The sequence below is a fragment of the Phascolarctos cinereus genome, unplaced genomic scaffold, assembly GCF_003287225.1.
Source record: "Phascolarctos cinereus isolate Bilbo 61053 unplaced genomic scaffold, phaCin_HiC Scaffold_3;HRSCAF=262, whole genome shotgun sequence".
Classification (NCBI taxonomy): domain Eukaryota; kingdom Metazoa; phylum Chordata; class Mammalia; order Diprotodontia; family Phascolarctidae; genus Phascolarctos; species Phascolarctos cinereus.
In genome coordinates, this window is record NW_027555736.1 from 226459816 (window position 1) to 226485597 (window position 25782).

Below are 25782 nucleotides of genomic sequence, written 5' to 3' on the forward strand. Positions count from 1 at the left end.
TATCTTCCAAAATTGGATTATGTTTATCTTATGAATATACTTATAAATATTTATATTTTTATTTATATTTACATATTTATAAACATTATTTAATGCATAATTGTGTGTGTGCATATGTATATATATATTATGTATATGTGATATACTTACCTATATGTTGTCTCCACTGACAGAATGAAAGCTCCTTGAGGGCAGGAGCTGTTTCACGCTTGTCTCTGTATCCCTAGTGCCTAGCACAGTGTCTGGGACACAGTACTTAACAAATGCTTGCTTCTTGTTTGCTTGAATATAGCAAATGAATATCTAGTATTTGTTTCATCCCAAACAAAATACAGTAAGTTTGCAAGACTCACAAGGAGACCATAAACAGATACAGAAAAGAGGTAACTCACTCAAAGTAATCCATAAGTAATTAACGTGGAGGTGGCAAGTTCTAGATCCTTTGCTCCCCTTCCTTGTTATGGCTTTAGTCCCTTAATGAACTTCCACCTTGGGGGTAGGATGGGATCGAGGAAAGATGTGGCTATTTTTTCTTCAAGAGGAATAATGCTCAGGAATTCCCTTTCTTTCTAATGGCCAGAAAGAACATTCAAAATTGTCTAAAAGGCAACTCCAAACATTAGAGTTACTCAAAAAAAAAATCTCCCTTTTCTGGCTAAAAATCTAAATTCTAGCATCATACTGCCTGGTAAATCTCCCCTCCTCTAAGTGGAGTTTTGGGGATCATATTGCCAGTGAACTTCTATGTCAGGACACATGGGTGAGAGTATATCAGCCTGTGCCACAAGGCATCTATATGCTTCAGCTTAATGCTGCACTATTGCTATTGGTCTAGGAAAAGTCCACCCAAGAACCCACTTCTCTGGTCTCATGAGTAAGCTCATGCAATTGCTGGTCATGGCAGCAGTTCTTGGGCATGGGGGAGACTAGGTATGTATACGTGGCTCTTTACCTCCACCCTATCTCCACTGTGCTGTGGAGTCCTCTATACATCAAAAAAGGTGGAAAAGCTGTCATGCTGGCTCATTTTTAAAGGTCGGCATAGGTGGTGGCTCCTATCAAACAAGTCCATCCTCTCAAGAATCCAAGCCAAAGAATCATCTTGAGGTCACAGCCCAATTCACTGCTCTATTGCCTTTTTTACAGATTGAAGATTTGTGGCAACCTTGCCTTGAGCAAATCGATCAGTGCCATTTTTCCAGCAGCATGTGCTCACATCACGTCTCTAGTGTCACATTTTGGTGATTCTAGCAAATATTTCAAACTTTTTCATTATTAGTATATCTGTTATGGTGATCTGCGATCAGTGACATTTAATATTACTGTTGTAATTGTTTTGGGGCACCACACAAGGCAGAGAATTGATAAATATTATGTGTGTTCTGACTGCTTCACCAACTTTCTATTAATCAACTTTCTCCCTTTCTTGGGGCCTCCCTATTCCCTGAAACACAACAATTTGGAAATTAGGACGGTTAATAATCCCACAATAGCCTCTAAGTGTTCAAGTGAAAGGAAGAGTCAATCAGTTTCAGCAAACTTCATTATTGACTTATCTTAAGAAATTGCCACAGCCATCCTAATCTTTAGCAACTAACTCCCTGATCAGTCAGCACCCATCAACATCAAGGCAAGACCCTCCAGCACCAAAAAATTACAACTCACTGAAGGCTCAGATGATGGTTAGTGTATTTTAGCAATAAAGTATTTTTAATTAGGGTATGTACATTTTATTTTTTATTGTATTTATTGGCAATTGAGGTTAAGTGACTTGCCCAGGGTCACACAGTGTCAAGTGTTTGGTCTAAGGCCAAATTTGAACTCAGGTCCTCCTGACTTCAGGGCCGGTGCTCTATCCACTGTGCCACCTAGCTGCCCAAGGTATGTACATTTTTAAAAGACATAATACTATTGTATACCTAATAGACTACAGTATAGTGTAAACATAACTTTTATATACATTGGGAAACCAAAAAATTCATGTGACTCACTTCATTGCAATATTCACTTTATTGCAGTAGGCTGAAGCCAAACCTGCAATATCTCTGAGGTATGCCTGTATTCATCTTAAGGAGCCCAAATCACTGACTCTTAATAAGAAGCTGACTTTCTTTTTCTAAACAAAGTACCACTTACCGTGTCCATGTGTAATGAAGAAAGAGATGTGAATAATCAATGATCTCAAGCAAAGGCTCATCTTCAGATCAACACATCAAATTGCTCAGAAAAATATCCCTAATCAATGCTTATTGAACTGTATTTTGTGGCATAATGTTAAATAGCACAAGACTAGGTGTGAAACGACCTAAGATCCCAGAATAGGTTTAATAGGGATGAGGCATGGAGATATATGGAATGGTAGAAGGTTTTGGTCAGATAGAGGAATGACAATTTATTGTTTTTTTTTAAACTTACTAATAGTTATAATAACAGCTAACATTTATATAATGCTTTAAGATTTGCTTTACAAATATTATCTCATTTGGTTCTTACAACAATCCTAAAAGGTAGGTGATGTTATCCTCATTTTACAATAGAGGAAACTGAGGCAAATAGAAGTTGAGTGACTTTCCCAGGGTCACACAGCTAAGTAAATGACCGAGTCAGGCCTTCCTGACTCTAGGAGTGTTCTAACTATTATGCATGTGGAAATATGGGATGCCACCACTCCTGTGTGTATTTAAGATGGAGCAAAGGAGGGTCATGGGATTTAAGCAGACCAAATTGGGAGATTTGGGAGCCTAAGGGAGCATCAACAGAGATGGTAAAATCTCCTATTATCAGCAAAGGAGAAGACAGTGAGGCAGGTTCTGCCCTCCTTGAGAAAGGAGGAAGATTGCCTATTCAGGGAAAAGGTAACTGTTATCCATGATACGATCTTTGACATAGCAAAGTACTATATGAAGGAGTTTTATTGGACGTGAACTTTACAGATGTGTGTGCAAGGATATAGTTTGCTACTCTGTTATCTCCATAGATTGGATTGGCATCAGCATAGAATGCATAGCAAACATTAGCATATTTATTCTGCACCTTTAACTCATATTTTAGCAACATTGAATCAGATGGGATCCAAATGGGCAAGGAAGATAAATATACCTTGATCAGGACCTTACTTATTACCCAGGAATGATCTGGGGACTGGGAATACTTTTATTTATCCTCATAAACTTGAAAATGGCTAACAGTGACATGAATAACTTTCTTATTTTATAAACAGATAATGGGAAGAGATATTCCTGAAATATCCTATTTGACTTTAAACAGTGAGCCAGAGGGAAATTGAGGGAAACAAACCAAGTCCTTTGACTCTGGGAGTTATGCTCTGCCTACCAGACAAGCAGTAAGGTGAGGCACCACCGTCTCATAACTTAACCCATGTACCAAGCTAATCCAGGAATCTGGGAGAGGATTTAGCTTTGAAGAACAGAAAGGCACTGTGGTCTTCTCAGAGACCTAACTAAATAAGAGTTGCAATTCAGTGCAGGAAATATTTCCAGTACAAGAAAAAGAGGCTGGTATTTATACCTGACCTCATTAGAATCTTTTTTTTTAGTAGTTTTTTTACTCCAGTCAAACTGGACTAACTGCTACCCTGAACTCCACACAGCATTTCTGGCCTCCACGAAAACACAAAAATTGGAAAGCACTCCCTCCCCCCCAACCCCCTTCCTTCGAGGTGCAGCTCAGATGAGACATCTTCCATGGACCCTTTCCAGATGCCCTCAGCTAGTCATCTTTTTTTTCCCTCAAATATTCCTTCATCACTACATCTGTCTTCTCCTTTGTCTCATTCACCCTCTACTGAACTTATCTATACACTTGTCATATCCTCCCCCTACCAGAGGATAATGTGAGCTCATAAGTAGTAGCTTCTTTGGTTTTGTCTTTTTATCCTCAGAACCCAAGGCAATGCCTCCTTGCACATAAAGATCCAGCAGATTTGGAGTTTAACAATAGAGATCACCTAGTCTAATGCCTTTATTTTATCAATACAGTAATGTGGGCTCATGGAGACAAGGTCATTTGTTCATGTTTCACATGTTAGGTAGAAGAACTGAGATTAAGTCTTTTGACTGAATCCAGATCTGATGCCACCAATATCATGAAGAAACTGGCAAAGAAACTGGAGTGAGATTGCGCTGTAAGAAATGATGAGCAGGCGGACTTCAGAAAAACCTGGAAAGACTTACATGAACCGATGCTGAGTGAAGTGAGCAGAACCAGGAGAACGTTGTACACAGTAACAGCCATGTTGTACGCTGAGTAATATTGATAAACTTAGTCCTTCTCAGCAAGGCAAGGATCTCAGACATTTCCAAAGGCCTCACGATGGAAAATGCTATCCACATCCAGAGAAAGAACTATGGAGTTTGAATGCAGATCGAAGCATACTATTTCCTTTTTTTCTTCTGTTTTGTTTTGTTTCATCTTTCTTGTGGTTCCTTCTATTGGTTCTAATTCTTACTTATAACATCACTAATGTGAAAATATGTTTAATAGGAATGTATATGTATAGGCTATATCAGATTGCATGCCATCTTGGGGAGGAAAGTGGGGAGAAAAATTTTAAACTCAAAAGCTTATGGAAGTCATATATCAAAAATAAATTAATAAAAAATTTTTAAAAAAAGAAACTGGAGTGAGGGAAGGAACAGATAAGGAGAATCCCCTTCCCCCATTATGAATTATGTAGGGAAGAATGAAAGCTACTTTGAATCATATGGATCACAGAGAACTGGCAGGGACTGTAGAGGCCAACTATCTAATCCAACCCCCTCCTTTTTTTTTTTTTTGCTGTTTTTGGTGAGGCAATTGGGGTTAAGTGACTTGCCCAAGGTCACACAGCTAGTAACTGATATGTATCGGAGACTGGATTTGAACTCAGGTTCTTCTGACTCCAAGGCCAGAGCTCTATCCACTGTCCACCTAGCTGCCCTTAGCCCCCTCCTTTTATACAAGAAGAGAGAGGTAATGAACTTGCCCAAGATCACAAGGTTAGTGTCAGAGGTGGAATTTGTCCTTTGTCCTTGAGATGGTAGGCATTTAGTAAATGTTTGTGGAATGGAATTGAGAGTGAAGAGACATTCCTATGAGATCTAGATTAGTAAGGAAACATGAAAATACTCCTTAGAAAAGAACTTTGTACTTTTGAAAGACAACCCCCCCACCAGGCTATCCCCTGGGCTGCCTTCATATAACCAGGAATGGATTTCTGCAAGGTAATAGTCACAGAACATTTCTTATAATATTTATACTAAGACAACCCATCCCCACCCCCACAATCCACTCAAATAAGGGTGGCAAGGAAGTTAAAGTCCAAAAGAAATAGGCTGCTTCCTGAGCCATGACACAATTCCTATAGTAATACTTCTAAGACTATCTCTGTCTCTTGGAAATCTGGTGGAATTTCTCTGGGAAAATTTTGAAGCCAGTGTATTTACTTTCTAAAATTTTAATGATGGCATTTGTGTGTCCATTTTCAGCCTGCCAATTGGCTTAATTTCTTGTATTTGCTCCTAAATTTCCTCCCCTCCCTTTTTAAGAAAAATTCTGTAGCCATTCCACGTCCCTAAGTTTCCCTGGATTAGCATTTATGTTATGCCCCTAAAAGTTCTCGTGGCAAATTAGCCTGGGAAATGCTGTCAGATTTTTAAGGCAAGTAGCAAAGACAGGGAGAGACAATTCTAAACAGTCAGAATACTTCAGTTATCAGCCTACTGCCCCCACTGACCTGCATCAACTTGAGAAAGAGCCTTGACAGTAGGTAAGCCTTAAGCTCCTCATTTTTCAGTCCAGAGAATCTCAAAATGGAGTTTCCTCAACTAAGATTTCTGTCAGAATGATGATCCCTGACAAGAAGCCAAATAAGAGTGTTTTTCCCCTTGCTTACCTCACCGGTTGTATGAAATTCATTCTCGAGAATTCCAGGACAGAAATGAGAGCATTGAATTGCTAGGAAGAAACAGGCTATAGAAGAGACAGTTATTCTTGAAAAGTTCCAAGTCTATCCAAGGATAGGCTTAATTTCTGACACTCTGAGAGGGAAAGAGAACAGGAGGGGAAATAGAGCCACTGCATAAACAAAAGAGCAATAAGAATTATTTTTTAAAAATGCTGTGTTGGGGCAACTAGGTGTTGCAGTGGATAGAGCACCGGCCCTGGAGTCAGGAGGACCCGAGTTCAAATCCGGCCTCAGAGACATAACACTTACTAGCTGTGTGACTCTGGGCAAGTCACTTAACCCTATTGCCTGGCCAAAAAAATAAAAAATATAAAAAAGAATAAAAAATGCTGTGTTCCTTAAGGGCAGAAACTTTTGTTTGACTTTGTATCCCCTGCACCTGAGAAGACATTATGGTTAGGGTGCTGGCTTCCAAGCCAGGGCCTACGTTGTTAAGTCCCAACTTTGACATCTACTTGCTTGAGTGACCCTGGGCAAGTTCTAATCCCTCACTGCTCTCAGTAACTCTCTAAGACTGTAAGTTACAAAGATGGTGCCAACCTGCACTGGTAGATGGAGTTTCCTCAACTGAGAATTCTACATACCAGGGAAATCCCAGGTCCAGTCCCTACCCCTATCACCTGGCACAGTGCCTGGCACACAGTACATGGTCCACAAATACCTGCAGAATGTAAATGAATGAAACCCAGAGTGAAACCCAGAGCGGGTTGGAAGGGGAAGGGAACATTAAGCAGAGTGAGTTTGCTCCCTCTGCTTTTGAACCCTTAGCTTTTGAATTCATTAGTATGACATTTCCAAGGAACAGCCTTTCAGAAAAGACTGACTACAGCAGTTGCCCATTGTCCATATTTAGTTGATAGGCTTATAGTTCATTTTAGCCAGTCCCACCAAGGAAGCAAAAATAACATCAGAATGAAAACCAATGGGCAAGTGTCAGCTTTCCCAGATCCCTCATGAGTCGTAAATGTTGCTAGTGTTGGAAGGCGTGGACTCTAAATGTCTTGTTAGATAGGATAGTTCCCTGTGTTAACTCATTACTTTATGGATGTTTGTAAATGTGTTTTCAGTACCACCGTAGGAAGAAAGGAATGTGGGGAAACAGCTGAGGCCAAGATGTCTCTTTAAGGAAATAGTTGCCTCCTAGGAAGAGAACCCCATAGACTGTGGCTCATCTGGTCTGTATGACTCATCACTTCCAGTTTTCCTGCATCCTTAAGGGCAGAAGACATAGAACACATGAGAGTGTGTGGCAATCAATAGCTAGCAATGAACAGAAAGCTATTCCAGATATAGCATTGTCAATCTGGGTCATTTCAGGCAGAAATTCTCCTGGAAGAGGAATAGGAGAAGACAGACGAGTCAGAAGATGAGACGAACACATAAAAAACACAAACTCTCTCTCTCTCTCTCTCTCTCTCTCTCTCTCTCTCTCTCTCTCTCTCTCTCTCTCTCTCTCTCTCTCTGTCTTTCTCCCTCACTGCTTCTAGCACCTTCCCTCTCACCTACCCCCCACCCCCTAGGTGCTCTGTTCATTCAAAAGGACATTATCCTCTCCAGGGTACTGGAACAGGAACCGATACAAATGATACTTTTTCATAATCCCCACCAATATCCTAAAAATACATCTGCAACAGGAAAGGTTCAAAGTCAAGTCAAACATTTGCCTTGCTGTTCCTCTTTTCACATCATTTCTAGTCACCCTCCTCTTTCTCCAGACCTCTGACTCCTCACTATTACTCGTCTCCCACACTAATCAGTTGCCAGGTCCTCTTTATTCTACCTCCACAATATCTCTCTCATTCATCCCCTTCTCGCTAACTCAGAGTCACCTCCCTAGTTCAGGCCCTCATCACCCCTCACCTGAATCACTACCATAAACTCTTAATTAGTCTCCCTGATTCAAGTCTCTCCCCATTCTAACCCATCCTCTCCATGGCAGCCAAAGTGATTATCCTAAAGGACAGGTCTGACTATGTCATTCCCCTACACAAACTCCAGTGGTTCCCATTATTTCCAGAATGAAACATAAACTTCTCTATGTGGCATTTAAAGCCCATCACATCTGGCTCCATCTGACTTTGCCAAGATAATTATACATCACTCACCTTCAAGCACCCTATGGAACAGCCAAAACAGCCATCTACTGTTTTTTTACACACAGCACTTGCCATCCACTGTGCCTGGAACGCCCTCCCACCTCGTCTCTGCCACTTCCTAGTTTTCCTAGTTTCTTTCAAAGTCTCAACTTTTATGTGAAGGCTTCCCTGATTGTCCAGCTGCTATTGCCCCTCTCATTGCCATGAATTTATTTTGCATATTTGTACATATTTTCTCCCTCAGTAGAATGTAAGCTTCTTGAGGGCAGAGGAGTGTTTCATTTTGGTCTTTATCTCCCTAGCACCCAGCACAACGCCTGGGAAATCTTAGGTGTTTGTAACAAATTATTGTTGATTAATTAAATAATTATTAATTCATTTATAATAATTTAATTGATTAATTAATAAAATGGCTGAGAGCTGCTTCTCTCTCCTCTAGAAGATGACAGGAAAAAGGACCTGATTAAGTCCATATCATAGATATGATGACTGCCCAACTTGAGCTTCTATATGAGGGTAAATTTTGGCGTTGAAAATGATGCTTTAGTTTTTGTGATAGCAAAAAAAATGGAAAATAAAGTAGATGCCTATCAACTGGGGAATGGCCAAACAAATTGTGGCCCATGAATGTAATGGAATATTACTTTGCTGTAAGAAATGACATGTGTGATGAATACAAAGAGGCATTGAAAGATCTACATGAACTGAGGCAGAGTGAAGTAAACAAAGTCAAGAAAACAATATACACAGTAACTACAACAATGTAAATAGAAAGAACAAAGAAACACACAAAAATCAAAAGTGAATGTAACAAAATTATAAATATCAAACAGGAGTCATATAATGAGATATGAGAAGACACCTTTAAACCCACCCTTTAGTGGAGGACAGAAGTACACAGGTGTTACACATTGCAAATGTTTTCTGATTTTTTCAATGTATTTTTCAGTTATGTTGATTCTTTTCTTCTCTAAAAAACACTATTTGTTATATGGTACGGCTCTCTGGCAGGAAGAGGAGACAAGACATCAATAAAAACTTATTAAAAAAGAGAAAATCATGTTTGAACTGCATTTTTTTACTCTGCATAAGGAAAAGAGGACCCACAAATAGTATTTAAAACCAAGTAGTCGAAGCGTTCAGAGCTGGAAAGTGGTACCTTTCTTACTCTTAACAGATGTACAAGGGAAAAAACCTTAGAATTACCATTGCAAAAGAGAAAGCATTTCACTTTGAACCAAAAAGAACTTAAGAACTGCTAGGTGTTAAGATATTAAGAGTAAAGAGAAACAGGGAAAATGTAAACATTACGAAAGAGTATAAAGAAAGAGAAACCTAATGTTACAATGAGGGCTCAGTATTTATTCTTCCTGCTAGAACCGGTTGACTCTCTGGGCAAGGGATTGGGGCTCAGGGAAGGGCATCCTGTTACAGCATTGCTGAAAGATGATTGAGGAAACAGCTGTGTGTACCTGATAGGTCTGGACTCCCCACTTCCTTCAGGAGGCTTTCATGTTTATGAGACTGAAGAGCTGACCAGTGGGATACCTGTATCTGGGTCACCCCAGGAACATGAAGACCTTCACAGAAAAGAACTGTTACTTTAAAGATGGGCAGATCACCTCCTATCCCTCCTAGAACCTCTAATCACTTAAGTTTCTGCAACAAATCGAGGGAAATGATTTAGTGCCAAAATCTGTATTGGTCTGACAGTTTTTCTTCTACAACTCCTTTTAAATTTCTTGCTGCTGCTTCAGCGTTTAAGCAAAAAGTATTCATTGAGGGCCCACTATGAATATCTCTCTACACTATGCTATGGAATAAACAATTAACTACAGGGGTGTGGGGAGAGAAAGAAGAAATACACACATGAAAGAGCTAGAAAGTAAAATAAGCTGCATAGTAATACAGATTAAACTTTGTACAAATTGTAGAAGGGATTCAAAGTATAGACATATTCCACATTACAATATTAGGTATTTCTTTGAAAACATTAGGTGAAATAATATTACAGGAGAGGCAATTATTCCATGGAAACACTTCTATAAATGACTGATCAGTTACATGCAAAGTCTTGCAGTATTACAGGGAGAAGTGGATACAAAATAGTAGAGAAATTAGAAGGGTAGCAAGCTCCTTCTGCCCTAACTCTCCCCCCTACAAATCTTCCAAAGAAATCTAGAAAACACAGCAGACTAAAATCTGATCAGGAAATCCAAGGAAAAAAAATACAAGGGAGTAATTTTTCAAGCCCAGGTCAGCAGAGGGAGACAGCCACTGAAGTTTTCTGATGGGGTCAGGCCAGGAGTGCATGCAGGCACACCAGCTTAGGAAGAGGCTGTGCACCAGGACGAGAGGAGCATGTGGGGGTCCGAATTTGTGTAGGGAATAGGAACAGGTTCCAACTGGCAGCTGTGTTGATCACTGCCCAGTTTCAGGTCACAAATACCCAATGGACTGAGGTCGAGACCTGTGCCTAGGGGTGGCATTCAAGGGTAAGGAGTAGTCGTGGGCCCTAAGCCGCATCTTGGGAAAGGAGTAAGTGCAGAAGCCGGCAGCAACTGTATACTTCTGACCCCAGGTGTGGGTGAAGCAGGGTCTCAGCTCCAGCTTCCTGCCAGTCTGAAGCCTGAAGAGGAATCCCAGACAGGAATCCCAGATCAAAGAGAAGCCTAATGGAGTCTCGAGCCAGGAAGTTCTGAGCTCAAATCTGGCCTCAGACACTTACTAGCTGTGTGACCCTAAGCAAATCATTTAACTCTGTTTACCTCAGTTTCCTCATTTGTAAAATGAGCTACAGAAGGAAATAGCAAAATACTCCAGTGTTTTGACAAGAAAACCCCAAATGGAGTCACAAAGAGTCAGACATGCCTGAAAACGACTGTAGGAAGACACTTTACACTGATGCAGTGAAGACTTGAGGCTCAATTAAGAGTGAGTAAGAAGTATAAAAAGGTGTCCTTAAAAGTAAAAAATTCTAAAAATGCAACCGCGTGAGGTCTAAAAAGCTTCATTGGTCCTTCTTTAAACTTTTCTTACTATTTTCTAAAATAGTAATATTTTGTTCTAAGTTGTCAAGTTTTTAATCTAAGCTGGTGCTTGCTGGAGATTCTGATAGTGGGCAAAAATGAGAACCATGCATGGTCCCTATTTAAGTAAAAAAATCACTCATTTTATTTTCCTGCTTTGGGAAATCAGAAATTGAAACCACCCACATAGTGTCTATTATTTTAGAAAATAGCAAGAAAAGTTTAAAGAAGCTTTTTAGACCTCATTGAGATAAGAAAAGAATAGCTAGGTTGTCATTCCTATAACCCTATAACCTACACTTGGGACCTGGGAGTTACTTGAGATATTCTAGAATTAATAAATATAGATTAGCCTTTGAATAAGTTGTGCAAATAGCACAAAAGGGGCAATTGTGGAGCATAGGTAAAACTTCCTTTTTAGTTTCTCTAGAAATATTTTAAAAATCACATTTTCCTCTAAAGCCTTTTTAGACACCTGTTGAAAAATCCCTTAGGAAGGTGCATGGTAAATCAAGTGGGAAAAAAAGCCCTTCTTAGCAAAAGGGTAATAACCAAAATTAACGAGATAAGATCATTGCCTTTCCCACCCCTGAAGCAACTGGGGTTAGGACTTACTCAAAGGACATGCCTTCTGCCTTCTTGATGCAGATATTTGCTAAGAACTCAACTGATTCCTTGAGGGGAGTGTTCCAGGAGGAATAGAATGTTAACACAGACTATATTTTTATCTTATTCAAGATTCCTGTAAATGACAGCTTGTGCAGCTGGGTAGTGCAATGGATGGAGTGCTGGGGCTGGTGTCAGGAAGACATGAGCTCAAATTCAGCTTCAAATATTTATTAGCTGTGTGACCCTGGACAATTCACTTAACCCTGCTTGCCTCAGTTTACTCATCAGTAAAATAAACTGGAGAAGGAAATGGCAAACCACTTTAGTATCTTTGCCAAGAAAACCCCAAAGTGGTCATAAAATATTGGGCAGGGCTGAAAAACAACTAAACAACAATAAAATATAAATGTCACCTGAAACCTTCTTGGAGCATCAAGGAGGACGTGGGGAATTCTTCCAGTTTGGATGTTTCTCACTAAAAGCTAGAAATGACTTAAGTATAGATGGATGATAAAATTGTATTCGGCAAGACTTTAGCTGAAATCACACAGAATGGTATTTTTTTTCTCTTAGAGTTCTCAATCTATTGCCCCACTATCCACAGAACCACAAAATCTGGGGGGTCAAAAGGGTCTGCTGCAGACATCAAGTCCAACTCACACCTCAAGAGAAATCCTCTCTATAACATCTCCTCTAAGTGACCATTCAGCCTTAGCTTGAAGACCTTTACTGAAGTGTAATCCACAGCTCCTGAAGCAACCCTCTTCACTTTTGGACAGCTCTAACCATTAAGATTCCTAATTAAGGAGACTAAATTGGCCTCTTTTCTATCTCTACCATTGTTCTTCTCTTCCCTCTAGGGCCAGAGAGAATAAATCTAAAATCTCCTCAATAAGACAACCTCTCAAATCCCTAAAGATAGCTGTCCTATTCACTGACTTTTCTCTTCTACATACTCTCAGTTCTTGTAACTGGTCCTCATAGGACATAGACTCAAAGCTCTTCACTATCCTATATGCCCCCTCCCACTCCACCCCCAACTGCTCTCTAGCTTATCAGTGTCCTGCTTAAATTAAACTTTGGAACCCAGAAGAGAACACAATCCTCCAGATGTGTTCTGATCAAGGCAAAGCTGCATCTCAATGCAGCCTGAGATCACATCCATTTCTTTGGCTTCCATATCACACTGAGGATTCATATGGAATAAACAATCTTTCAAAACTTCCTAGATCTTTCTCATACTGCTATCTCACCATACTTCTTTTATTGTGTTCTTGTGACGTTGATTTTTTTTAACCCAAGTATAATGTTTTACTTTATCTCTGTTGAATTGCAACTTCCAGATTCAGTCTAATGTTCAAGGTCTTTTGAATCTTGATACTGTCACCCAATGTGAAAATTTTATGAACTATTATCTAAGTTATTGATGAAATTTTAAACAGCACGAGGACAAGCAAGGATCTCTAGAGCACTCTAATGGAGAATCCTTGCCATATTAGAACACTGAACTTCATTCCAAGTGGTGACATTGAACCATTAATGACTATTCTTTGAATCTGCTGCCCCTTTAAGCAGTTCCAAATCCACTAATTGTATTAGTCTATTCCTCACCTCTTGAAATACTCCACAAGAAGGGTAGGAGACACTCTAACAAATGTTTTGCTAAACTCTAGGCAAACTATTATCTACAGCATTCTCCTGATCTACTAGTTTAGTATAGTAACCCTTTCAGAAAAAAAAAAAAAAGAAAAAGGAAGGTCTGGCATGATCTGCTCTCTGTGAAGCCATGCTGATCTTTGTAATGCTTCCTTTTCTAATGATCTGTTGTAGAATTTTCCCAAGAATCAAAGTCAAGCTAACTGACCTTTGACAACCGTGTCAACATTTGCCCTCCTCCAATCCTGTGTCACCTCTCCCCACATTTCCCATTTTCTATATCTTGCAAAACTCACTAACAGTAAATTAGCAATCATATCTTCCAGGGCATTCAGTACCCAAGGATATAGTTCATCTGAGCTAAATGACTAGAAATTACTAAGGGTAACTAGGTGTTATTTCCTTACTTATCTTAGGTCTCAATCCTATTAGGCACTTTTATTCTGTCACATCCAGTGCAAAAGTCAATCTCGCTGGCAAAGAAAACAGAAGAAAAAAGAACAAAGTAGCACTGTCTTAATCTTTGTTATCAGTGATCATTGTTCTATCCATCCCCAAGCAACAGCCCTAGCCCTTCTTCAAAAGTTATCTTTCCACCAAAGTAACTATTTAAACACACACACACACACACACACACACACACACACACACACACACACACACACACCATCTTGTTGTGCTTGGCTTCCCTGAAAAGATCAAACTCATTCTGTGTTTTAAGGCTCCTAAAAATATTTTTATGGGATGACACCAAGCTTTTATATTCATTTTCTGTTACATGCCCTTGTTTCCACCTTCTGTACATACCCTTTTAAAAACTAATCTGCATGGTGCGTTTTCTGTTTATCCTCACTGCTCTCTTCTGACAACTCTCATTTTACCAATTTCTTGAAATTCTGTTCAATTTTCAGTCATTCTGTTGACAATTTTTTTTTATTAAGTGCCTACTATATTAAGTGCCAGCATTATACTAAGTGCTAGGGATGAAAAAAAGAATAAAAGACAGTCCAGGCTCTCAAGGGTGGAGTGGGGATAAATTAGAAATAATCAACAAAGGGAAATCACTGGAATTAAGAAGGATCAGCAAATTCTTCCCATAAAAGCTGAGATTTTAGTTGGGATTTGAAGGAAGCTAGAGAAGTCAAAATATGAGAATCAGGAGGGAGAGCATTTCAGGCGCATGGGGTGGGGGAGACGGCTAGTGAAAATGCCCAGAGTTAGGAGTGACTTGTTCAAGGAACAGCAAGAAGCCAGTGTCACTGAATCTGAGACTATTGGGGGGAAGGGCGTAAGGTGTAAGAAAACTGGAAAAGTCCGGGTGTGTGTGTGTGTGTGTGTGTTGTGTGTGTGTGTGTGTGTGTGTGGTTATAAAGAGTTGTAACTGTCAAACAAGGGGATTTTATATTATTAGTCACTCTGCTTTAAGCAGAGAAAGACAGAAAAGAGACGTACAGAGAGAGGTTTCAGAATGATAACTGGATAACTAAAGTCCCTCATCACTACTAAATTATGTCTCTGTGCCAGGCTTGCAATGATTGCCAAACTCAGCTATGTCCTCATTCAAACTAGATGAAATGTAGTATACTCCAATGACAAAATTACTCTCTCCAGTGATCTTCACCCAACTGCTTTCCACTAGTTTCTGAATTTCCTCAAATAAGTATACCTTTTCAATACAGAACACAACTCAACCTCCATCTCTTTAACCTTTTATCCTGTTTCTTTTAAATTAGGCATATCCATTCAGAGCCAAATTCTAGTCATGGGTTTCCTCCCAAGTTATAGCTATCATACCAATTAGTGATACAGATGAGGTCAAATTGGCCTTGCATTAAGATCTCTAGTTCCTCTTACTTGTAATCTAAACTGTGGACATTTGTATACATACATTCGAAGCAATAGGTTCAATCAATCTACAAGCATTTATAAAGTGCCTACTATATATTTGACACTAAGCTGGACACTGGGGAAACAAATTCCAAAAACACCTGGTTGCAAGAAGCTTACATTCTAATAGGGCAGACAAATTTATATTTAAATAAATAAAGAATAAATATAAAAATAATTAAAATTAGCACAAGGTCATTAAACACAAGATGGTTGGGGAAGGAAGGTACTAACTGTTGGAAAGAACAGGAAAGGTTTCCTTTAGAAGGTTAATGTTTGAGCTGCTCCTTGAAGGTACAAAGGGATTCTGTGAGGCAGAGTTGAGAAGAGAGTGCATTCCAGGTGCAGAGGAAGACCATTGCAAAGGCCTGGAGATGGAGATGTGGAGTATCACATGTGAGGAAAAGGGATGATGACATTTGGGTACATAGCAGGGTGCAGGAAAGGGGGTAATGTCCAGTGAGGCTCTTGGTCCTTAAAAACCAAATAAAGGAATTTATATTTTATCTTAGAGGCAAAGGGGAAGCATTGAAGGTTATTGAATAGGGGTCAAAACTTGCTTAAGGGAAGTCATTTGGCAGCAATGTGAAGAAGGGACTCGAGAAGGGAGAGACTTGAGGTAGAAAGTCCTGGTGAAAGGTTGTTGCAATTATCTAGGTGAGAGGCGATGAAGGCCTAAATTATGGTGGGGGCCATGGGAATAGAAAGAAGGAGTTGGAAGGGAAGGAAGTGACAAGATTTGGCAACTGGTTAGATACGTTGGGGGAGGGAGAATGAGGATTTGGGAATCACACTAAGGCTCTGAACCCGAAAGAATGGTGATTACTGCCTTCAATAAAAGCACGGAACTTTAGAAGTTGAGTGAATTTTGGGGTAAGAGAAGATAATGAGTTCTGTTCTGGAAAGGTGTTTGAGATACCCCTGGGACATCCAGTTTGATATGTCCAAGAGGTAACTGGTGATATGACACCAAAGGTCAGGGGAGAGACTAGGCCTGACTAGATTAGGGAGTCACCTGCATACATAAATAAACCCAGGATAAATGATGAGGTCACCAAAAGAGAGAGTGTATAGAAAGAGAAAAGAGCATGGGACAGGGTCTCAGGGAACCCTGCTCTTAGGAAACACTCAAGGGGTATCCTATGGATGACAAGGAGATGGAGAAGGAACAATTTGACAGGTACAAAAGAAAAAAAACCTGGAAACAAGAGCGTCTTGAAAACCCGGAGAGGAGAGAATATCCAAGAGGAGAGTAGTCCACAGTGTCAAACGCAGCATGCAGGCTGAAAAGGATGAGGACTGACACAAGACCATTAGAATGGTTTCCATTAAGTGATGAGGTCAGAAGCCACAGGGTCGAGGAGTGAGAGGAGAGTAAGTAGAGGCAGTGCCTATAGGCAATTTTGTCTAAGAGTTTGGCTGAAATAGACAGGACAGATAGGCAGGAGATGATAGCTTAAGGAATGGTTGGATCTAAAAATGGTTTTTCAAGGTTGGGGGAAGATTCAGACATGTTTGAAGGCAGTAGGGAAGAAATCATCAGAAAAAAGGAGAGAGAGAGAGAGAGAGAGAGAGAGAGAGAGAGAGAGAGAGAGAGAGAGAGAGAGAGAGAGAGAGAGAGAGAGAGAGAGAGAGAGAGAGAGAGAGAGAGAGAGAGAGAGAGAGAGAGAGAGAGAGAGAGATTATTGAGAGGTTACTCTGGAGAAAACAGAAAGGGTTGGGGATCAAGGGAACATGTAGTTGGGTTGGTCTTATCAAAGTGTTGAGAATTAAGGTCACCTTATTTTTAGAGACTGGGGGAAGAGAAGGAATGATATTAAGGGGCTCTGAGATGAAGAGAATGGGAGAAGAGTGAGCTCACGTCAAATGGCTTCAATTTTCTCAATAAAGAAAGAGGTGAAGTCTGAAAGGAGAGAAGGGTGGGATTGGGGAAGGTGTGCATTGCCAAAGATGACAAAATCTTGAATAAGAAATGGAAAACTATCACAGGTTTCTGGTTTCTTTAACTTCCTTCCAGTTTCTACTAAATTCTCACCTTCTGCAAGAAGCCTTTCCCAATCCTCCTTAATGTTAGTGCTTTCCTTCTGAGATTACCTCCAATGTAATATATATGTGGTGTGTGTGTGTGTGTGTGTGTGTGTGTGTGTCTATGTGTGTATACCTATGTATATCTTGTTTATATATAGTAGTTGGTATGTTGTCTCCCCCATTAGACTGTGATATGCTTGGATGCAGGGTCTGTATTTTGCCTTTTTTTTTTTTTATCCCCAGCACTTAGCAAAGTGCCTGGGACACGGTAGGCACTTAATACTGGTTGACTTCTTTTTTTTTTAACTGCAGACTAGGCTACTCAAATAGTAATCTTGATAATTAAGTTCTCTCAGATTCCCTTGGATTTTCTTGTGTGATCAATGAGTCCGTTAACTATGACCAAGTACTTCATGTATCAATTTCTAGTAGCTTTCTTTGTCCATCAGAATCAGATTTTTACATACCAACACCTTAACTCTATGTCCAGCCAAGGAATCAAAATTATAGCTTTTATAAGATTATTATAGGGAAGTGAGGTGGCACAGGGGATGAAGTTGTGGACCTGCAGTCAAGAAGACTCATTTTCCTGATTTCAAATCTGGCCTCAGTTACTTGCTAGCTGTGTGACCCTGGGCAAGTCACTTAATCCTGTTTGCCTCAGTTTCCTCATCTATAAAATGAGCTGAAGAAGGAAATGGCAAAACCACTCCAGAATCTTTGCTGAGAAAACCCCAAACAAGGTAACAAAGAGTCAGACATGACTGAAAACAGCCAAACAACCATTATTATACTATATTTACCATTAAAATAGTTTTAGTCCCAATATGGACATCATCTTATCAGAATCCTATATTATGCAAAAGAGGGTGACCTGGAGTAGAAGATAGAAATGACACATGCATTTTAAAGAAAGTGCCCCATCTAACCATGTCTTCCTCTCTTTCCAGGCTCCATTCCTCACTCTCTGTACTTTCTTCATCATGACATAGCAGCCTTATTGCCTAGGAATTTCACTCCTCCTGCCTACCCTGTAGCTCCTTCCTCTAATTAGTCAGCTCCTCCTTGAACCTCCATTTTAAGGAAAGTCTCAGGTCAATGGTGTCCACTCAGAGTTTCAGTCCTGAGTTTCTTCACTTTCTCCCCCATGCCCCCAAACAAATGCCTTCTCCCTCTCTTCCTTTGCCCCTACATTTTCAGCTTCCTCTTGCATATTGTCTTCCCTCCATTAGAACGTAAGCTCCTCAAGGCCAGGGACTATTTTTCTTTTTGCTTATATTTGCATTCTCAACACTTAGCACAGCGTATGGCACATAGCAAGAGCTTAATAAATGCTTCTTGACTTGACTTGACTCTTGGAGTTCCCAGATTTTTTGTTAGAAAAATGAAATGATTGAATTAGACAACCTTCAGGACCCCTTCTAGCTCTAACATTCTATGGTTTTAAGCTGTCAATGACTCTGCACCTGCAAGATTTCCCTCTTAACTCTTGAGTGAAGATAACATGTAGAATAGTTCATGGACATCTCTCAAAATCAAACATAAATTTATTGTTGAATATGTGAAACAAGCGTTTCCAAATAACTTGTTTTTAGGCTGTAAGGCCACAGGCTACAAAGAATCCAAGGCAAAGGAATGTCTGGGTTTAGTTCTACTCTAATCCATCCTTTGCAGAGCTGCCAAAGAGAGTTTCTTAAATTATAGGTCTGATTTCTCCTTATGCTCAATATACTATATTTTATTCCACTATACCTGGCACACTCTAGTCATTATTTATTGCCTCTAGGATAAAATATACTGTATGCTGCCAAGCTTGTAAAAACCAGGTTTACCACCTGGCCTCAACTTACCTTCCCAGGCTCATTATACCCTATCTGTGATCCAGCCTAAACTCCTCAACACTGCATCTACTGCCTCCATCCCTTATGCCTGGAATGCACTCTCTCCCTACCTCCCCTCAGTTCTACCTCATAGAATTTCTCTCTTCTCAAAAAGGCAACTTAAGCACCATCTCCTACATGATGCATTTCACTATTCCCTCCATCCCTATATAGTATGTGTTCTCTTAATATTTATTTATTGATATTTATTCAGTGACATATTTCATATTTATATCAATGTTGTATTTACTTATGCTTGTCTCCCCTGATAGAATGTAAACTCCTTAAGAGTCACGCTTATTTGTTTTTGTATTTGTAGCACAATGGCTAGCACCTAGGCAGCACTCAGTAAATTATTGTTGACTGGGCTACAGCAAAGCTCCCGCACAGCTAAGGAAGTGGTTTTCTTTTTTTTTTTTTAATGTTCAATAAATTTTTATTAGATAAATTCTTTTACTTTATCCGGGAAGAATCACAACAAAGCAATATTGGACAGAGGAAAAAATGTTGAGTTTGGTATCAAGGGATATGAGTTCAGATCCTAGCTCAGGTACTTACTTTTTATGTGACCTTAGGCAAGTCACAACCATCCTAGTACTGTTTCCTAAAATAAGAGGAATAGACTAAATGACCTATGAGCTAGCTCTACATCTATTTTTTCCTTTTCTTTTCCTTTTAAAAAATTTTTTATATCAAACATTTATTAATATATTTATTTTTAGTTTTCAACATTCATTCCACAAGATTTTGAGTTCCAAGTTTTCTCCCCATCTTGCCCCTCCCCCACCCCAAGATGGCATGGATTCTGAATACCCCTTCCCATAATCTGCTCTCCCTTATATCACCCCCCCATCCTCTTCCCCTTCTATTTTCCTGTAGGGCAGGATAGATTTCTATATCCCATTGCCCATATATTTTATTTTCCAGTTGCATGTGAAAACAATTTTTAACATTTGTTTTTAAAACTTTGGGTTCCAAATTTTCTCCCTTCCTCCCTCCCCACCCACCCTCATTGAGAAGGCAAACAACTCCATACAGGTTATACATGTGGAGTCATGCAAAACTGGAAGTGGTTTTCTTGCAGCACAGGTCTGACCATATCATTGCCTTCTCAATAAGCTCTAGTGGCTCATTATTGCCTCTAAGATCAAAAACAAACTACCTTGGCCCTTGAAGGCATTCACGGCTGATCCTTGCAGTTTTATTAAGACATTATACCATTATTCATTCAGTGATCCAGCCACACTGGTCTTTTTGCTATTAACATTGCATTTCATCAGAACTGGCTGTGCCCTATTCCCGGAATGCACTCTCTTCTCACCTCCTTTTTAGAATTTCCAGCTTCCTTTGAAGCTCAGGTTTTGTACCACTTCCTACACAAGACTGTTCTTGACCCCTAGTTATAGTGCCTTTCCCCCCAATACCCCTGAAATTACCTTGTATTTAATTTTGATTTATACTTATATACACATATTATTTCCTCTGGTAGCATATAAACTCCTTGAGGGCAGGGACTATTTAATTTTGGTCTCTAAATCCCCTCCATCATGATCCTCACCTGGTACAATGTTATTTTAAGATAATAATAATAGATGAAATTATATAGTGCTTTAAGAATCATGCAACACTTTATCTACATTGTATCTCACTTGATCTGTTTGGTGGTAACACTGACAATGAAAATCCTCACTAGTCTTCTCATTGTTGTACGGTATTTTCAGTACTGTAGGACTCTTCATAACCCAATCTGGGGGTTTCTTGGCAAAGATATTGGAGCGGTTTGCCATTGCCTTCTGCAGCTCATTTTACAGATGAGGAAACTGAGGCAAACAGGGTTAAGTGACTTGCCCAGGGTCACACAGCTAGTAAGTGTCTGAGGACAGATTTGAACTCAGCAAAATAAGTCTTCCTGATCCTCTATCACCACGCCACTTGGCTGCCCAGTCTGCTATACAGTATTATATGAACAGCAGTGATAATCAGACTAGAATTTTGTTCTTCATGTGGCTCTCTCATATGTAACTGTGACTTTTCAAGACCTCTAATACAGGAATGATACCCTCGTTGCTCAGAGTAAGCACTTATTAAGTGTTCGTTGAATGAACTGAATTGAATCTTAGAGGTAGTGTGATACAGTGGAAAGAATGTTGGGTCTGGAATCAAGAATACATGAAATCAAATCCAATCTCTGCCACTTATTACCTGAGTGACCTTAGATAAGTCCTTCCAGTTCTCTGAGCTTCAATTTCCTCAGTTGTAAAATGAGGGGGGAAAGCCTAAAAGGAAGGAACTCTTTCTAATTTCTCCTAGTTTTAAATCTGTTTCTACCAATTGTTAGAACTGATCAGAGATTGCGCTCTTTAAGCAGAGCTTTTGAGAGCCTAGGGTAACCTTTACGCAATGAAAAAATATTGGTCCAATTATACAAGGATAATAATAACAAATAATAATATTTATTGAACTCTAAAGTTAGCAAGGCACTTTACATAAAAGTAATTCAAAGCTAAGATTTAATTGGGCAATAGGTAATGAAAATCAGGAAGACAAGTGAGAAGGCATTTCATGTCTTCTGATTCTTCTTCCAAGGTTCAGTGTTGAGTGTGTTTAATATAAACAGGTAGAGAACAACAAAAGGAGGTAAGGATTATTGAGAGCTGAGTGGTTGGCACAGGTGCATGTGGGCAGGACCAACGAAAATTTTGCAAGCCAAATTAAATTTTTATAATCAGATCGGTTTGTGAAATTTGTTTTTTAAGGCTGCTCTACTCCCCCAAATACCTTTCTTTCAAATACAATTCAAGATGCTTTACTTTTATCACTCACCTATTCGGTCAGGATGCTCACAAAAAAGGGGAAAACATGGGAGTACAAACTTCATAAAATAAGGAAGGAAATACTTCCAAATGCCTCATAATGTTTAACTCAGTACATCATGTACTCCCAAAGATAACACTAAACAAACTGCTTTGGGATGTAAAAAATACCAAGGGTTCACAGCATGAATAAGTTTGTTATAAGAATCTTAGCATTTCCTAACTCTGAGGAATTTCATGAATAAACACTGTGATTTCAAGTTTCAAAGACATGTTTTTAAATTTAGATCCCCTAACAGGTGTTAAGAAAACAAACTGTTAGTCTGACCTTTATTGTTAAAAGGCAAAACAAATGCTAGAGTATTCCCTCTGCTTTCTTCAAACAGATATGGAACTTGAAGCCTTAATTCTACTGGAATCATAACTGCTGGTCATGCTAGCATAAACTGAGTGTTAGGATAAACTGTTTCCTACACCCTCATACCCCTACACCTTGCAAAGTATATATTCCCTAATAATGCCGTGGCTCCCCAATTTCAAGAACTAAAAGACAGGGCCTGAGTCTTAAGTAGTAGAAGTTTATTTTCTTTTTCCTTAATATTCTCATCTGTCTAGTGCGGTGCTTGACCAAGAAAAGGTTACTACTAAATGCTTTTTGATTGATTAAATCTAATTTAAGCCACTGTCCCCCCATGTCCAGTTTGAAGCTTTAAACCACTTCCTAAAACTGGTAAAAATGTATATCATGCTTTAGAGCCATCAAAATTCAGTTATAATACCTGGGGGGAGGGGAAGAGAAGAGATGAAGAATAAACACAATGCCCAAAATTATTTTTAAATTATCTCTAATATAAAATCAATCTGATTTTATAACAAACCCTCAATTTAATTTTTCAAGGAACATAAGCCATAGGAAAAATGTGGGGGATGATTTTTGTTTTTATACTAAAGGTGATCAGTTCCTCTAATACCCATCTGAATTAGTAACTCAGAAGTAGATGAAGGCAAATCTGGAGCCAGAAGACCGCCTTGGGTTCTAGTTCTGGTTCTGCTACTAACCAACAATGTGGCACCAACCAAGTTTACTCATCTGTGAAATGAGGAGATTGGATGAAATGATCTCAAAGGTCTCTTTTAACTATAAAAAGTTTAAGATTTAAATTTAGCTCAAAATTTCCAGCTTGTGGTGGAGCTGGACAGAATGGGAATTCACCTTTGGGCAGCAAGATTGTATGGAAAATTTCCAACAAAAGCAACAATTTTATAGTGGCAATCTCAGGCAAGGGAGTGCAAGCCTTGAAGACCTGGATGTTACTAACTAGTTCACTAAACATGTTAAATGTGAAATGTGAAAAATTCACAATATGAAATGAAATACTGAGGCAGTGATCTACATAAAAATTGTCAGTGAAATTTTTCCTTTCAGTTAGCTGAAGAAGTCAGAAGTTTTATTCTGTTATTTATTTATTTATTTTAATTATTGGGCCTGAATAAGTGTTTCAATTCTCCCTCTCACTTCTGCAGTCCATCTACACAACCTGGAGTTGTAAAGAAATTGGTAGTTATTTGTACTAAGCTATAATAGCAAGAACTGTGAGATGTGAACTAATTGTGGCAGAAATGCTTTCAATCATATGTTGTTCCCACTGTACTGGTTTAAAACTAGGTGTAAACATGGATTGTGCACAAAGTATCACTACTACCTGAATACAGGTTTTAAAATCCTCCTCTCCCCCCTCCCCAATGAAAGACGGCACTCTGGAATGGATTGTTCTGCTAAGAACAGTAATTACTAACATGATGACAATATAGATATAGAAATACACAAACACAAACATGTATATGTGCATATATGTATGATATTTATAATAGTTTTACTATACTGTCAAAAGCCTGAAAGTGGCCAGGTTGCTAGAGCTTACTAGGGAGGAGGCAGAAACAAGCTATGGGTTTTACCCAGCACAATTCAGGACAAAACTCCAGAGACTTTGCCTTCCCAGGAGCAATACTGCTCTTTAGCTGAAAAAAGAGAAGGGTCCCAATTCTCCCCTCCGTTTCCTCACACATATACACACTAAGCAAAGAGCTATCCAGACACTCGTTACTGTACCTACCTGATTGCCAAAGACAGCCAGGGAGCAGGCTGTGGAAACCTCCCGTTCACTAAACCAGACCGCGGCAATGCGGGAGGGCATGCCAAGGATGAAGACCTGGGCAACAGAGCAGAAAAACTGCCCCAGCGCGGTGACGGCAAAGAGATTCGGCTTCAAGCTGCCCACTTTCACCCAGGCGCCCAAGCAGTTAAGGACCGACCCCAAGAGGGCGACGGTACGTAAGCCATATTTCTCCAGAAGATAAGCCACAGGGAACAGTAATGGAATATAAGTCACCATGAAGCTCATGGACAAGCAGTCAATGGCAAAGGTGCTGACCCCATAGAAGTGCACGAAGACGTTATTAACAGCACCATACTGGATCCACTGGAAGGCATTGCACAGAGAATAGGAGCTGAACAACAGGACGATCACCCAGCGGAGACGGGACACCTTGATCTTAACGGGTTCTGCGGTGGCTGAATCATCGGGTTCCGTAGTGGATTCCCTTTCAGGCTGCTGAGGTTGCCCTTCGGCAGTGGTGGGAACTGAAGTCACACTCACCATCTCTACAAATTGCACTGTCCCCCACTAATCCCTACTTCCCTATTATTCGGACTCCTTGAGCTCCCTGTCTCCCTCTCAGGAAGACCGTTTCTGGCCTCACCTTAAGGAAGACTTAGTGCTTACAGGGCTGTCCCCCTCTCAAAATGAAAAAGACAGCAACAAACAAAAATCTCACTCCAAGAGAAAATCAATCAGCTTAGCCACTCAGTCGCTAAACTAGGGAAAAGGGAGCACCGTATAAGACAACCCGGGGCTCGCCTCTCAGCCTACTCTTCCGGCTACCACTTTTTGCTCCCACTGGGGTCTCAGCTGATGCATCTGCTTCTCTTTTGTCACCTCTGGCTTCGAACCCCTACAACTTTCCTGTTCTCACTCAGACAGTGCCCTGCTTCCACTTCGGAAGCCCAGTCCCGAGACCCCGATCCCTCTTGCAGTCACTCAAATAGCACCGGGAACAACTTCTGGGTCCCACCCCCTTTTACACACGTGATCCGCCCCTCCCCTAGCCGGCTCAAACTTAGCTGGCAAGTCGCTCTTTTCTGTTCTCCACAGTGTTGCCACAGTATTCAGGCCCCTTACCTCAATCCCATCGCCATGGAAACCACGGGATACTCTCCAGCCCCTGTCCCCCCGCCCTAGCCTGCCCTTTCCAAGCTAAAGGCCCCAGGATGCATCTCCTCCTTCCCAAAAATCTGCTATCCCTTCTTAACACACGCTCCACAAACAGGAACACCCCGAAGTTATTATGATGACTCCTTTCCCAGCACCTAGTGAACACCTCCCAAAGAGTGGGTCACAAACGCTTCCGTTTTCTCTTATTATTTCTATCCCTAAAATTACATTCCCTACTCCCAATGTATACATATATGTGTATATATATATGTGTGTATATATGTATATACACACATATACATACATATATACATACACACATATGTATATATGTATATGTGTATATATATGTACTGGATAGGAATGAATGAATTAATATATATATATATAATATATATATATATATATATATATAGAGAGAGAGAGAGAAGAGAGAGAGAGAGAGAGAGAGAGAGAGAGAGAGAGAGAGAGAGAGAGGCACAGCATAGGATTTAGAGATCATTTAACCTGATCTCCTTATTTTCGGTTGAGGAAACGCACTCAGGAG

At 39.9% G+C, this 25782-nt stretch overlaps 1 protein-coding gene across 2 annotated transcripts in view; it reads right to left on the reverse strand.

The window, feature by feature from the left end:
• FLVCR2 (FLVCR choline and putative heme transporter 2) overlaps window positions 1-25782 on the reverse strand; it is a 107904-nt gene that overhangs the window by 55828 nt on the left and 26294 nt on the right. Inside the window, exon 1 of one of the 2 annotated variants that reach the window (XM_020986254.2) lies at window positions 24078-25083. The exons of the other annotated variant lie outside the window; for it this stretch is intronic. Within the exon in view, the coding sequence (XP_020841913.1) occupies window positions 24078-24623 (546 nt within the window). The 5' untranslated portion in view covers window positions 24624-25083. Of the gene's footprint in view, window positions 1-24077; window positions 25084-25782 lie in introns of those variants that run through there. 2 annotated transcript variants of the gene reach the window in all.